Source organism: Rhamphochromis longiceps, linkage group LG14 (assembly GCF_057381845.1).
Source record: "Rhamphochromis longiceps isolate RC_006_pf linkage group LG14, R_longiceps_female_GT1.1, whole genome shotgun sequence".
Lineage (NCBI taxonomy): Eukaryota > Metazoa > Chordata > Actinopteri > Cichliformes > Cichlidae > Rhamphochromis > Rhamphochromis longiceps.
In genome coordinates, this window is record NC_140570.1 from 25848711 (window position 1) to 25862552 (window position 13842).

The 13842-nt window shown below is 41.9% G+C and overlaps 1 protein-coding gene across 2 annotated transcripts; it reads right to left on the minus strand.

Moving 5' to 3' along the window:
• Positions 1–9473: 9473 nt before the first annotated feature.
• On the minus strand, positions 9474–13041 carry sptssb (serine palmitoyltransferase, small subunit B). 2 transcript variants are annotated; one of them, XM_085379373.1, is made up of 4 exons: positions 12398–13041; positions 12157–12220; positions 11341–11607; positions 9474–11270 (listed from the first exon to the last, which is right to left on the minus strand). In XM_085379373.1, exon 3 carries the CDS (start codon positions 11604–11606, stop codon positions 11364–11366), a length of 243 nt encoding a protein of 80 aa, XP_085235499.1. In that variant the 5' UTR covers position 11607; positions 12157–12220; positions 12398–13041; the 3' UTR covers positions 9474–11270; positions 11341–11363. The 2 variants fall into 2 exon arrangements, with proteins under 2 accessions (XP_085235499.1, XP_085235497.1); XM_085379371.1 differs by lacking the exon at positions 12157–12220 and having other exon boundaries at positions 9474–11607; positions 12398–12477; positions 12583–13037.
• Between the last annotated feature and the right edge of the window lie 801 nt (positions 13042–13842).

A 13842-nucleotide genomic window follows, 5' to 3' on the forward strand; every position in this document is an offset into this window, starting at 1 on the left:
GGTGTAACAAGAGAGCATCAGGTTTTTGTAGAAAAGTGATTTTCTGGTAGCTGTGCAGTCGAAACTCTCGACTTGCCATTGACAATGAATGTTTGAGAAGCGGACATGCCTCAGTTGCTGAAGACCTCACGTCCTCAGAGAGATCCATGACCGGCTGTGAGTGAGCAGGAAAGACGGGAAATGAAATTTGGGAAATGGAGAGCACTGATGGCAGGATTGAGGGATGAAGAGCACGCTATTAAAAATTAGACGATTGGGTGTATTTAAACCATTTAATCTTATTACGTAAACCTTTTTCCATGTCTTGACCTACATTTACATGCTCTTCATCTCCATCTTTCCCAGCAGCTCAGGTAATGGCCCAACCGGCCCTTCTATAAAAGGCAAGTAGATGGAGTGTAAGATACGCAGTTGATTCCTGCGAGAGAGAGGGGTTCCTCTGGGGTTCTCCTTGCCTGACCTCAACAACATCGTCTCTCAGCTCTATTCAGACCACACACAACAGCGGCGGTCATTTTACAGCGCCCAGCTGGTCACAGAGGACCCAGACGCTGCTCACCTGCTGGTTCTTTTAACAGCCTCCATCTTCCGTCCATGCCCTTATCCGCCATCCACATACACTATGGAGAAAGGGATCACAAAGAGTTAACTTACTCACACCGGTGCAGCAGAGCAGAGAGAGCACCAAAGATGACCTGAATGGACGGAGGAGTATTGCCTTACATTAACTCTATTCATGTAAAAGAGGCGGTCAAGCTGCAGTGAATGTGTGAAATAAGTTTGGAGAGACAGAGACCTGTTTAGCAATCAGCCGCTCTGACCCCGGCATGCTCACGGGTACAATCAATGCCATAAATTTTATTTTTTTTTGTTCTTATCGAAGGCAATCTAGACCCTGCAGAATTAGCAGCTAATGACCTTGGCAGGAGGTATACTGGCAGTGAAGACACAGCTCATATGGCCAGAGCACAATTAAACACTTTCTCCTGCCACACTTTCCCTGACAAGCCCCTCTAATGTTCGGTTTCTAATGCATTAGACGGTGGTTGTGGAAACACGATAGCCTTCATCACAGCAGTTTGTGGTGAAAGCTACATTTCTTTCAATCTGCTGGTTTTTACAGATATTTCATATGTTTTGATGAACGCTGATGTTTTATTTATGCAAGAGATGGGAGGTGATAAAAAATTACATAATTTGGGGTTGGTAGTGAATTAGTGTTAAGAGTTAAATAAGGTTGTTTTTCAGATGTTTACTATTTAAAATGAGTTTGTGGGATTCATTTAAAGAGTTGCAACCTAAAGTACATTTTGAGAAATGGGTGTCCAAATATTATTAGTACTTTTAAAATGTCCGTTGTACACTAACTAGACACTTTATTAGTTACAGCTTTCAAGCACCAGATTGGACACTTTTGTGTTTTCTTAAATGTCTTAATTTGTGACACAGATTCATCAAGATCCCTGAAACATTCCTCTGAGAGTGGCACGACAGCATCGCAGAGTTGCTGCACATCCGTGATGTGAATCTCCTGTCCCAACACATCTCAAAGGTGCTCTACTGGATCGAGATCTGGTGACTGCGCAGGCCATTTGATTGCAGTGATTTCATTGTTGTGTTCAAGAAACCAGTTTGAAGTGATTTGAGTTTTGGGACATGGTGGAAACAGCTGTCCGTGTATACACTGTCATCATAAAGGGATGGATGTAATCAGCAACAATACAACAAGATGCTCAGTTGGAACTTTGGGTCCCAAAGTGTGCCAAGACAATAACAATACCCCCCCCACACACACACACACACACACCAGCAGCAGCTAAAAACGTTGATAAAGGACTGAACGGACCCGTTCTTTCATGTTGCTGTTTTCTGACCCAAAATTGAGATTCAGAGCAGACAACCCTTTTCTAATCTTCTGTCTTCCAATTTTGGAGAGCTTGTGTGAATTGGAGCCTCAGTTTCCTGTTATTAGCTGACAGAAGTGGCACCTGGTGGGGTCTTCTGCTGCTGCTTTAAGATGTGAGATGTTGTCATTCAGAGAGGCTCTTCTGTATACATTTGTTGTAATTAGTGGTTATTTGAGTTACTGTTGCTTTCCTATCAGCTTAAAGTAAGCTGACTTTCCTTCTCTGACCTGTGAAATCAACGAGGCATTTCCACACAACATTTTCTCTGCTGCCATGTGATTGGCTGATTAGATATTTTAGCCAACAAGCAGTTGAACAGGCGTACCTAAGCTACAGCTGACTGCACAGAAAAACAATCTACATTCCTCCGGTGAATGGCAACAAAAACACTTAAAGCCCGACAGCTTCACAGAGATCGGAAGACCGGATGAAGGGACTTCAGTTCTGCATTCACCTGCCCATAAACCTTTGGAGGATTACTAGATTTTCAGACCATTTTCAGTCTTTATGTTGTGAATTTTATATTTAACTATAATTTAATCTTTTCTTTCTTTCTTTCTTTCTTTCTTTCTTTCTTTCTTTCTTTCTTTCTTTCTTTCTTTCTTTCTTTCTTTCTTTCTTTCTTTCTTTCTTTCTTTCTTTCTTTCTTTCTTTCTTTAATTGTTTCCAGAGTCTTGGCTATCAGAAGACAACAAAATGATTCTGACACTGAAAAACTCTTGTGTTCTGAAAATAGTACTTTTTGCTTGTCTCATCAATCTCTTTGTGTCAAATGAAGGTGTTTCACAAAATGCCGTACTACTGACAGAGGTTTTTGTTTTCACTTGCCTGCGCAGTAAATACCAAACTTCTGCAGGCATTTAGGGGAATTTGGTTACAGGTGCAACCAGCAGAGGTTCGTCTGACACAGAACTTTTAACCAAAGAGGGCAGTAAAGCACTGTGCAAAGCTTTATGCGCCTTCTTCATTCATGCAGTAAACATAATGTGCGGTCAACTGACTCTTGGCCAGCTGGCTCAGGTAGGCTGTTGACTAGACAAAGCAGGGAAAGGTTGTTGGATGTGTGCATTTATGGAAATCTTGAAAGCGTGTGCTCCTTAATCTCCCCTTTTTGAATCCTCAGAACCACCACCACCACAAAATCATTCCCTCTACACTCGCTGCCTTAATATGTCCCTACTTCAGAAGACACCCTTAAAAAGTGAGGTAAAATAAGAAGCAGTCTTGGCTTCATTTCCACGGCACTCTATTGTCGTCCTAACTTGCAAACTTTCCTCAGATTTGTTTTAGCTAAACTAACAGACTCCACAACCCTGCAGAGAGTATGTATGTAGCCGGCGTATCAGAGAAACTCAGGAGAGTTTTCTCCAAGCACGACATCCCAGTGTATTTCAGACCCAGCAACACGCTCAGACAGAAACTGGTTCACCCGAAAGACAAAACGCCAAAACACAAACTTAACAATGTGGTGTATGCTGTACAGTGCAGCGAGGAATGCCCAGACCTCTACATTGGAGAGACCAAACAGCCACTTCACAAGCGCATGGCACAACATAGAAGAGCCACCTCCACAGGACAAGACTCAGCAGTCCATCTGCATCTTAAGGATAAAGGACACTCTTTCGAGGATGCCAATGTTCACATTTTGGACAGAGAGGACAGATGGTTTGAAAGAGGAGTGAAAGAAGCCATCTATGTCCACTGTGAGCGACCATCTTTGAACAGAGGCGGGGGTTTACGACACCAACTCTCTGCCATCTATAATCCAGTTTTGAGATCCCTTCCCAGACGCCTTAACGCCCACTCACATCCTGGGCCATCTGACCTCAGGAATTCGCATGATAAGGTGGGGCCAGGTTTCACAATAAGCTCACCCGAAACTCTGGCTGATTGGGACCCATGCCCAGTTTCACACCTTGGCTCAGGCGATTAGAGGATCATCAGGGGGTCCTTTTGTCCCTCTGTGGGGGGAAACTCCCACTAGGTTTATATCTGGGACTCTCCACCATTTGACCTTAGAACTGAAGAAGCTTCTCGGATGAGAGGTGAAACGTCTTCAAGCAACTTAAAGAAGTCCAGACGCTTTTCTTTGCAAGCTCCTTTGACCCTGCAGAGAGCACACAGGTGTGGGATTAACCAAGAAAAAACAAACTGCGAACTTCTGTCTCACTCCCTCGCCTCTGGGTCTCAGATTCTTGGTTCCCTGTCAAATATTCCTCCACAGTGGCTTGCACACGTTGATGAATTTCCATGTTTCCATGAACTCCAAGCAGCCTACTCTGAAATTCACCATCAGGACCAGATACTGCATATTAATCGCATGTACTCGACTGCTTTGTGTGCCAGACTCAGACTCAGAGCTTTGTGATGATTTTACTGCACAGACAGTCTAATTTTTCAGCATCTATATTACATTAAGGAGACAGTTGTTTCCTATATGACCACTTGGTGGCAGTCCTTTTCCTTTTGTCTTTACGGGGCATAAAGTGCACCTTATCAAACACAAACACGCACATGCGTGTCATAAATCCAAAATAAATATTTTAGGTGAGATTATGCCCTAGCGATTAGGATATTAGGAGCACACACTACTGTTTTCTTTCAAACTTAGAACAACATAATAGTAGTTGTAGTGTAAGCCCTTTGACCATTTGGAAGTTTGGCCAAAGTTTAACGCCTTGCTGGACTGTTCTTTTCTTGTTTCGTTTCTTTACTATCAGGCCAGCAGCCACTCCTAGGTTCATATCAACTGATTAATAGCCCACATGCAGGGCTGAGAGCTGTGCCATGACGCACATGTAATAATTGTCCAGGGTCTTTAAATGACAGCACTAAGCTTGTAAAATTGCACCGACAGGCCTAGAGGTTTAAAGGGTGTTCGTTTAAACAAGATATTAACTTCACCTGTATGTCGAGTTTAGGTCCTCGAATTATAGCCACAACGTTAAAAGCACCGTCCTGTTTGGCAGGTCTGTCATGCAGCCGAAAGTGGTCTGACCCTAAGTACAGGGTCTGATACCCAGACCATGACAGCAGATCCGGGTCCAGTGGGTTGGCAGTCGGCCTTCATGGATCGGGCTTGTTCCAGCACATTGTACCGGGTTTTATTGTGAGTGATAGGCGATGTTTTTGCTTGTCGTAATCTGGCTCATCTCATTCATGCATGTTGTTTTGTGAATGAATATTTTACCACTAATGTGTTTAAAAAAAAAAAACTAATTAAATTAAAAATGAGGTCTTTAAAAAAGAAAAGAGAGGAGTGAGAGTGTAGAAGCTGGCAAGGTAAATAACAGTGTTTCAGGATTTTGTTTTTATGGGCAAATTAATTTTTATGAACAACATCAACAAAAAAACATGTTATTTTTTTCTGCCCTGGATATTACAGCTGAATGATTAGGCTACAAGAGAAGGTCCAGTTACACAGAGCATGTTTACCCAGGACTCCACCTAAAACCCTACAGAACAATAAATGTAGAGACAACACACACAAACCCAGACACACACACCCAACTGAGCAAACAATATTCCCTCAAAACAATCTCAGTGAATGTCACTAAAATACATTATAACCGCAGGTTATTGTCTTGTTTCCTCTTTGATAGTAGGCGGCACATGTTGACTCAAGTGACTTTATAAAATGTTTTCACAGTAAATCACAAGGCTTAGTCTTCGAGAGTTAACCGGAAAAAAGTTCGATCTGTTGGGCACTCTCAAAGTGATCCCAATTCCTTTCCACCAAGTTTCCTGAAATTCAGCTTGGTGGCTTTTGAATTTTGCTGACTGACAAACAAACGGTTACAGACAAGGACGACTGTGAATGATTTCACATGATTAAAATTAAAGCTACAGAATGAAGTGGATGATAATGGTGCGATAAATTTAATTGCTAACGAACAAGCGGTTCCAAAGTTCTTGTTTACCTTTAAGACCTACATTAAAGAATATGTGGTAACAAACTGAAGGAACAATTTGCCATCCTTTAAGGAGAAGTCCTTATTTTTTGCACAGGAAGACAAACAAATGAAATACAACTGTTTGCATTGTCTATTCAAATAGCTGCACTGGAAAGTAACCCATAGGTTACATATGCCGAGGTATGCAGCTTGTTACTATGTTTCTGTTCCTAATGAATACAAAGGCATTTTTATTGGAGGAAAAATGTGCATGTTCTCTTTCTGACTAACATAAAGTGTAACAGATGTCATTCAAAGGTCATGCAAAGCAGTACATTGTGTGTATTTTGTGTATTTCATCAATGTCTGTCACAGGCTGTGACCAAAGAGCTGTCTTAGATTATATCCTTGGAGACATTTGTTGTGATGGCACGCACCTAATGGAGGCTGTCTCAATGGGTGCATGTGCGACTCAGTGTACAAGGTGGTATCACATGTTGGAAGTAATATTGATATTTGAATACTTTCTGGGGTTTCCTTGTTAACTGAAACCTGCTGCTGCTGCTGCTGGTGCTGTTGGTGGTGGCAGCACTGGCATGTATGCATGTGTTATTCTCACTTTTATGCTCATCTCAGTCTTTGCATTCAGCAGTCGCTAGGAGTTCTCATTTTTCACGTGGCCTGTGAGTGAATGTCACACTCACAGGCCACGTGCACACACGACGGAAACAATACATCAGCTTTCAGAGAGCTTTGAGAAAAAAAGCTTGAGTCTACAGAAAGCTTTGTTTACACCTTGTCATTATGGAGATAACCACTAACCTTGTCCTCCATGGGACTCAAATTAACAAGGGTAGTGTAAACAGAGGACACGTCTTCAAAGACCCCGAGGCAGAAGCTAAACTTACCTCACAGGGTGGCATAACAGTGTTTAGTGCTTGGCCTTATTTTTCCATAGGAGAGAAGAGAAAAGAAAGCACCAAGGGCAGGGGACAAAGGGTGAAAACGGTTTTGAGTTGGGTTTGTAGGTTAACAGCTGATGGTGTTGCAGCTATTTTGTTCCAACATCCTGGGGGAAAAAAACAACAGAACAAGGTGGAGGTGTTTGGTTATAACACATAAACCTTGGCAGACTCTCGAGGTCTTGCTTAACTGATAACCAAAACAATTGCCAGAACCTACATCCGCTCTCCAGATGAAATGTGCAGTGATATTTGTATTCAGCCCCATTCATCTCACATTCTTCCACAAGAATGCCCCAAATATGGTGAATGTGGCAGGCTTGATGTTACTAGAGCTTTGGAGGAATGCACAGGATATAGTATCTGAAGGATGGCCCAGGGCATTCATTCCTGCTCCTTAGAGAGAGAACAAGTTTGGTGGCTTTGCCTGTTATTGTTTGAATTTGTTTTATGTGGTACAGTCTGTTGGGTCCAAAATGTTCTTCCTGTAGGCTTTTCTTTTCCTTGTTTAATTTTCCTAAGTAACTGCTCTGATCCACTGACGTGAAGCTGTGTGAATAAATACAGTTGTGGCCAGGAGTTCATTCTGACTCATCATAAAAAAATGTTGTGGTACTTTTGTGGCCTTTAATGTTTTCTTTGAACTTTTACAGGGTCGACTGTTGATTGTACAGCGTATATCTTTAAAGACCTTTAAAAACAAGAAATGCGTGTCCAAGTTTGAATATATTTTGTATTTTTTCTACTACACACAGGCTCAAATACATACGGACAAACTCACACTTGATGAGGATGGTGATTTGGGAAGATCATTCCAGAAACTCAATGTTAGCCTGCACTATATAAAATCAGTTATGGATTTTTAAAGTACAGCTCACTAGATATCCTCGCTTATATCAGTTTTATTTCTTTTATTTTTATAAACTTTTCTTCTTTAAACTTAATTGCCTTTGAAGATGGATGTTATCTGAGGTTGATATGATAGTGTGGTCTATTTCTTCTCTTGTCTTTGATTGGTTGGTGGAGTTTTTCACTGTTCAGTTGGTTCCTGCCTTCTGCTTCACTCCCTGATGAAGGCTTGTGTGCTGAAACACGTTGGCGTTTCACCATTGCATGAGAAAAGGTATTTTGAATTATATATGAAAAGAGAGTGCTGTGGAGCTCTTTGATGTGTTTTGGCTTATTGTCCTCTTGGAGCACCCAACTGCATCCAAGTTTCAAACATCTTCATGTGGCTCTGAGGCGAAGCTTTGAGGTAGTCCTCCTTCTTCATGTTCCATCACTTTGTGCAACGTACCAGTCATACATGCAAACCCTCCCGATTTTCCGGGAGAATCACGAATTTCAGTGCCCCTCCCGAAAATCTCCTGGAGCCACCATTCTCCTGAATGTCTCCTGATTTTCCACCTGGACAACAAAAATGAAAAACCATATCCCAGAATTCATAGCATTGCCCAGCCAATTCCAGTTTCCAACAATGGTGGCAGCTACTTAGTTTCGATATCAGTCTTATTACTCTTTCTGGGTCGCAAAATAAACTTTTAGCATATTTTCAGGTGAGAATGTAGCTGTGTAAACATAAAATATCTGAGCCGACGAGAACAGCGAACTCCCAACACATCGTTTTCAAACCCCCACGGTCTTTCGCTACTCAGGTTAAACATGATATATAAGTCACTTAGATAACTTAAAAATTTTATAGTTTTACTTTTTTCAGTGTTTTATTTGTTCCTGAGTAAATCGGTTTGGCTGCCTACCCGGCTTTTGGAGGACCCGGCCCACTTAGACCACAAAGGCCTGGTCCTCAGATGGATGCAGCCTCTGAATTTGGACAGCCCGGCTCAGGGACAGCAATAACTGTGACATTTAACTCACTGTAAAATTCAAGATCTTTGTATATGTCTATGTATATGTAACCCCCCCCCCCCCCTTTTTTTTTTTTGAATGTCTCCCTAACTCTGAGGTGTCAAGGTTGGCAAGTATGGTACCAGTACCACTGGCAGCAAAACAATCCCAGAGCATGATGCTACCACCACCATGCTTCACAGCTGGTACAGAGTTCTTTACTCCTCCAAACATACCCAGTCATTGTGGACAAATAGCTCAATAGCTGTCCCGTCGGAACATCGACGTTTGCTTCAGATGGCTTCTGGCTTTTCCATGTGGGCAGCTGCAAAGTTCTATAGAACTTTATGATGTTTTATTCATTTAGATATAAATAAATAAATAAAACACAAAATAAATGGTTTTCATTTTGGAGCAGGGGTTTCTTTCTTGGTTGTCACCCTCTCGGTCCTCAGCGGTGTAAAACTCAGTTCACTGTGGACAGAGATGCTGGTTTTCCAGGTTTTAGTGAACGCTGGTTTGAGCCTAAGTGGTTCCTAGAGCATTTCTGAACATCCTAAAAATTTCCTACCTTCACTAAGGAGAAGTTATTAAGCCTCGGCTTTGTCAAGTTGAAAGACATTATAGAAGCTTCAGCGCCACTTAGTAAAAGATTTATATGTGAGTTTATGTATATTTGAGCTTGTATGTGTATGTGTGCTATACAATCATTTTATTCCGGAAAGATAACTGTCCGAAGAATTCATTATGAGCCCAAAATTACAGTGATAATCATGCTGATGAATATACATAAATTTCTGACCACAATATTTAAATTGCATTTAAAACTATAAGTATGTATAAATAACCACACAGAATGAGAAGAGTTGTCCAAGAATCTTCAGATGCATTTTTATTTTCTGATTACTGGAGCGATGTGTCACCATCATGTATAAATAAAACATTCATTTTGTGCACAGTGGGAAAAAAAAAAAAATAAATTTCAGAGAACGCGTCATTGTCTGAGCTGGAAACGTCTGAGACTTCAGCAAATGTTTATCCAAAGTGAAATGAAATGATACAACAATATAAAAAGCACTTTAAGGTAGAGAAACAGAGCAAATAACAAAAGTATGGCCACAGGAGAACACAGATATAAATAATCACAAACATTTGGTAATTGACATTGTAACCAGCCAAGCATTTACCAGTGTATATAAATATATAAATCCATATAAATAAAATTAACTCATTGTTACTTATGCTTGAACTATAACCAGTGAGCCCCTCACCCAAAGCACAAATAGCTAAAAATGATCCAACGCACAATGCTCATCGCAGCTACCAGACACACTAAAACTCACTTTCTATCTATAGATCAACTATAGATAAGGAAGACTTTGGTCAGCCATGTCATTGTTTTTCATTTGGGTTAATTTGCCTACAGTATCTTTGCATTCTGTATGAAACATCAAACAGTTCTTTTTTGATTTCAGGGGTTTGTGAAGCAGAGTTACGTAATTACCAAAGCCAAGCCTACAACACAAAGGTGTGTTGTATCAATATTTGCTCAAGCTCAGAGCTGAGTACACCTACCAGAAATGCCAACAGTTAATAAACTAGAGATAAAGCAGGGCTCGGCACGTATCTCTTCTGTTATTTTGGCTTAATATTACTCACACTGACTGGGAAAATCTGTTTAACAGAGTCTTAACACGAACGTTTTAAGACTCATTGCATAGGTTGGGCTTTTTATCAGTCCTCTCTGTTAAGATCAGCTAAATGACATCTACGTGAAATGTGTAATGTGCCCTGCCAGTCAGTATTGCAGCTCATAAAGGCAACTAAAAACAAACAAACACCAAAACAAAAAAACAAAACCCAGTGATAGCGGTTCTGATGCAAAACTACAGATTAACCACCCAGAGTGAGTGCACGAGATAACATGGCATCACAGATACATCAGATAAACGAACATACACACACTTAAAAAGGAAACGTCACTGATGTTGCATTGCAAGTTTAGTTTACCTGTTGCATTAAGTCCCACAGAGCCTGACATATAATGCCTTCCACGGCTCTGAAGGAAATTTGGGCTGTGTCTAAAATCATCTCGAACTCACGTAGTCGCCTCTCACTGTGTAACACTTGAAACGTGACAGCTTGCTCTGTAGTGAGCTGTAAATTCAGAATGCCAGACATAAATTTTACAGACTGGATTCAGACGCTATAAAATGATCGGTCTGCTTTTTTGTAAATAGTGAGTCTGGAGCTTAAAAGGCAATAAAAAAGAAGCAAGTCTAGTAGTATTTCATAGTGAGATGAGCATGCAAATCGACTGCCCATATATGACCCTATCATGCAAAACACATATGTGGTATGCACTCACACAGGACATATGGTGATAAACACAACAAAAAAACAAAAACAAACAAAAAATCAATAAGGACAAACAACATATCATAAGACATCTCACAGGACATGTGTGAAAGCACTGTTCTGCTGCCTGTCTAAAACCATGGGGTAAGGCTGGAGGGTTTGGGATGTAAAGAAGATAGTAAGGCTCTGATTTCCACATCGTTCCATTAAGATCTTCATGTTTTCAGTCGTGATTCGCAGAGGTGGCTGATTGCCTGGTTTAGGGCGAGCTTGTTGTAAAAGGAGGGCTCAAGGTGCTCTAGGATCTAAGGAGGTGAGTTATAAGAAAATATGATGACAGATTCATGCTCATCCACACATTTTCTGTCTCTTTACCTTCATGTTTTGTTTTGTTTCTTTTAGGTCATGAGTGCCATGGTGCTCTCCGGCTGGCCGCCAAAGATGCCTAAGAAAAACTCCAGCGCCAGGCGCACGTGGATGGGTACAAAGACGTATGAGGTGTAGACGACCATGGCGATGGCAGAGAAGAGGATGGAGTTGAAGATGGATTTTTCCCACGGCTCCAGGACATAGATGCCGGTGATGAGCAGGTATTGGTAGTATAACCAAGCCAGGTACTCCCTCAAGTTCTTGAAGTTCATTCTGCAGAAGTAGTAGTAGAAGAAAAAAAATACAAGGCTCAACAGAAAGTGTCGTAAGTACTCATAAGCTGGAAATAACATTGGTGGTGCAATTTTTACTGTTACACAGCTACACATTTTTTATACTTTACATTTATCTACTGCATCTATCTTTGACAATTATGAAATAATAAGAAGCATAAAGTAGAAGCCGCATCACAGACCAACGAGCTGAATTTATGGACAAAAATAACGTTTTAGATTTAAAACCAAGACCGTGATGTTATCAGACTACGTCTTATCAAATATGATAAATGATATACGCTGAAGCGGTGGCAGGCAGTGATAGATCCTTCTAGACAGGTAGGGGGCGGGGCCAGCAGGTGCGTTACAGGTGCACTCTTCTAAATGTCGTGCAATTTATTAGAATATGAAAAACAACGTTTCCTTCCCAGTACAGACCCGCTATCATCAACCGTGTGCAATCAAATTAACTTTCCTTGTTACAAAAAGGGGTCTAATAGGACTGTTGTCCTGAAGCCTCCACGAGGTAGTTTCCTGTGATAGTTACCTTTCTTTTTTTCATTAGTGTTAGGATGGTGCCTTGCTTAAAATGCCAAGTTTGACCCAGAAACCTGCAAGAATTTGCGCAAAAGTTATAAATTGTGCCCAAATGACATAAACAAGTGAAACTAGAGTTAGTTATCAACCCACAGCAATGATTACTGAATTTAGATTTTAATACATGTGTATGGACTATATATTAGAAGGCGTGTGCGCTTATTAGCTCTTCAGCCTGTGCCGTCACTCACCTCGGCAGCCGACGTGAGATTCCTTCGTTATACTGCGATTATGAGACCAGAGGAGTCCCCCTGCCGCTGCTGCTGCTCCGCTGCTTTGTGTAAACCAAAAAGCTGCTTCACCAGTTCACCACCAGCCTATATGTGGTACACACATGACACCACACCCACTACCCGTGCTTAGACTCGCGACTCACCTGGCTCGCAGATCACGCAGGTGGAGTGTCCGAGAGATGCGATGCATAGGCCGGTGTTTGTTTATGCAGAGAAAAAGAAAACAGTCCTTGCATAAGAGGCACGGACCTCTATCCCAGCCATGTGTGGTGTGCTGCTGCTTTGTGCGGCATCTTTAAACTTTGTTCAGTCGGTGTCGCATCGCCTCTGTCCCACCATGCTGCTGCAGCCCGACACTGCGCCACCTCTGACGTAGACAGCAGCGAGCAATCAAGCACCAGCAGCAGGAGCAGCAGGAGGAGGATGGAAAACGGAAAAACAAGCAGAGACCACACTGGTGTACCGCAACTCCGGCATGCTGTAGTTTGCATTTCATTAGAGGAAACCAAATTATTAAAGCGACAAGATATCATACACAGAACGGCAAGAAGCGCGTTCAGCTGAATGCAGCTCACAAAGCATTTCCAAAGCAGCCTCCTCCTCTCCATCCCCTTCTCCGTGATAATACTAGATGAAGTAATAACAGGCTACAACACCTAATGCCTCTTTAATTATATTTTGCAACTCACACTGAGTGTTTCTGGGATGTCTGGGAATGCAGCCTTAAACATTCTCCAAAGTGTTTTGAAAACAAATCAGGAGTCCTCACATCTCCTTCTGGACTTGATCATTTCAGTCTATGGATTCATAGCCTGCATACAGCTGTGGGACAACCAAGGGAGCTCAGACACGCCTGTGGAAGAAACTCTCTTTCTCATATACACACAGAGCAGGGTGTCTTTCTGTAAGCACACATACAGCTGAGAAATCTTATCTCCTAACTGTGAGCTTTGCTGACCAGCTCACTTCTTATACTGCATTATTGATGTGTAAACACGGGTAGCGCACCGGTGACGCATAGATGCACCGTCAAGCCCGCAGTTAGCGTCAGGACGATGGATACTGGTCTGAAATGTCAGGCACAGCTCACGAAGGCGCTTCTTCACACCGGACACATGTTTGTAAAGGAGCTGCAGTGAAACCACCGACTGCTGCTGCTGCCTGCGACAAGCACTGGGGAAATCATCATTCAAATCGGACATCCACAGTCTTAAGCCTTTAGGGACTTTGTAGTCTGTAAACAGGGAAACTACAGGTGAATTAGGCCAACACACAAAAGAGAGAGAAAGAGCAAGGGGGATTCGCTTCATTCGTTTTCCCAAGTAGATCTGATTACCGTTAACAACCTGCTCAGGTTTGTGAAAAACAAGGGCTGCCCCCTCCCCTCCCTGAGTCAAAATGTG

Coding starts and splice junctions, on each gene's coding strand:
- sptssb (XM_085379373.1), bottom strand. CDS start 11,606: ATGAACTTCAAGAACTTGAGGGAGTACCTGGCTTGGTTATACTACCAA.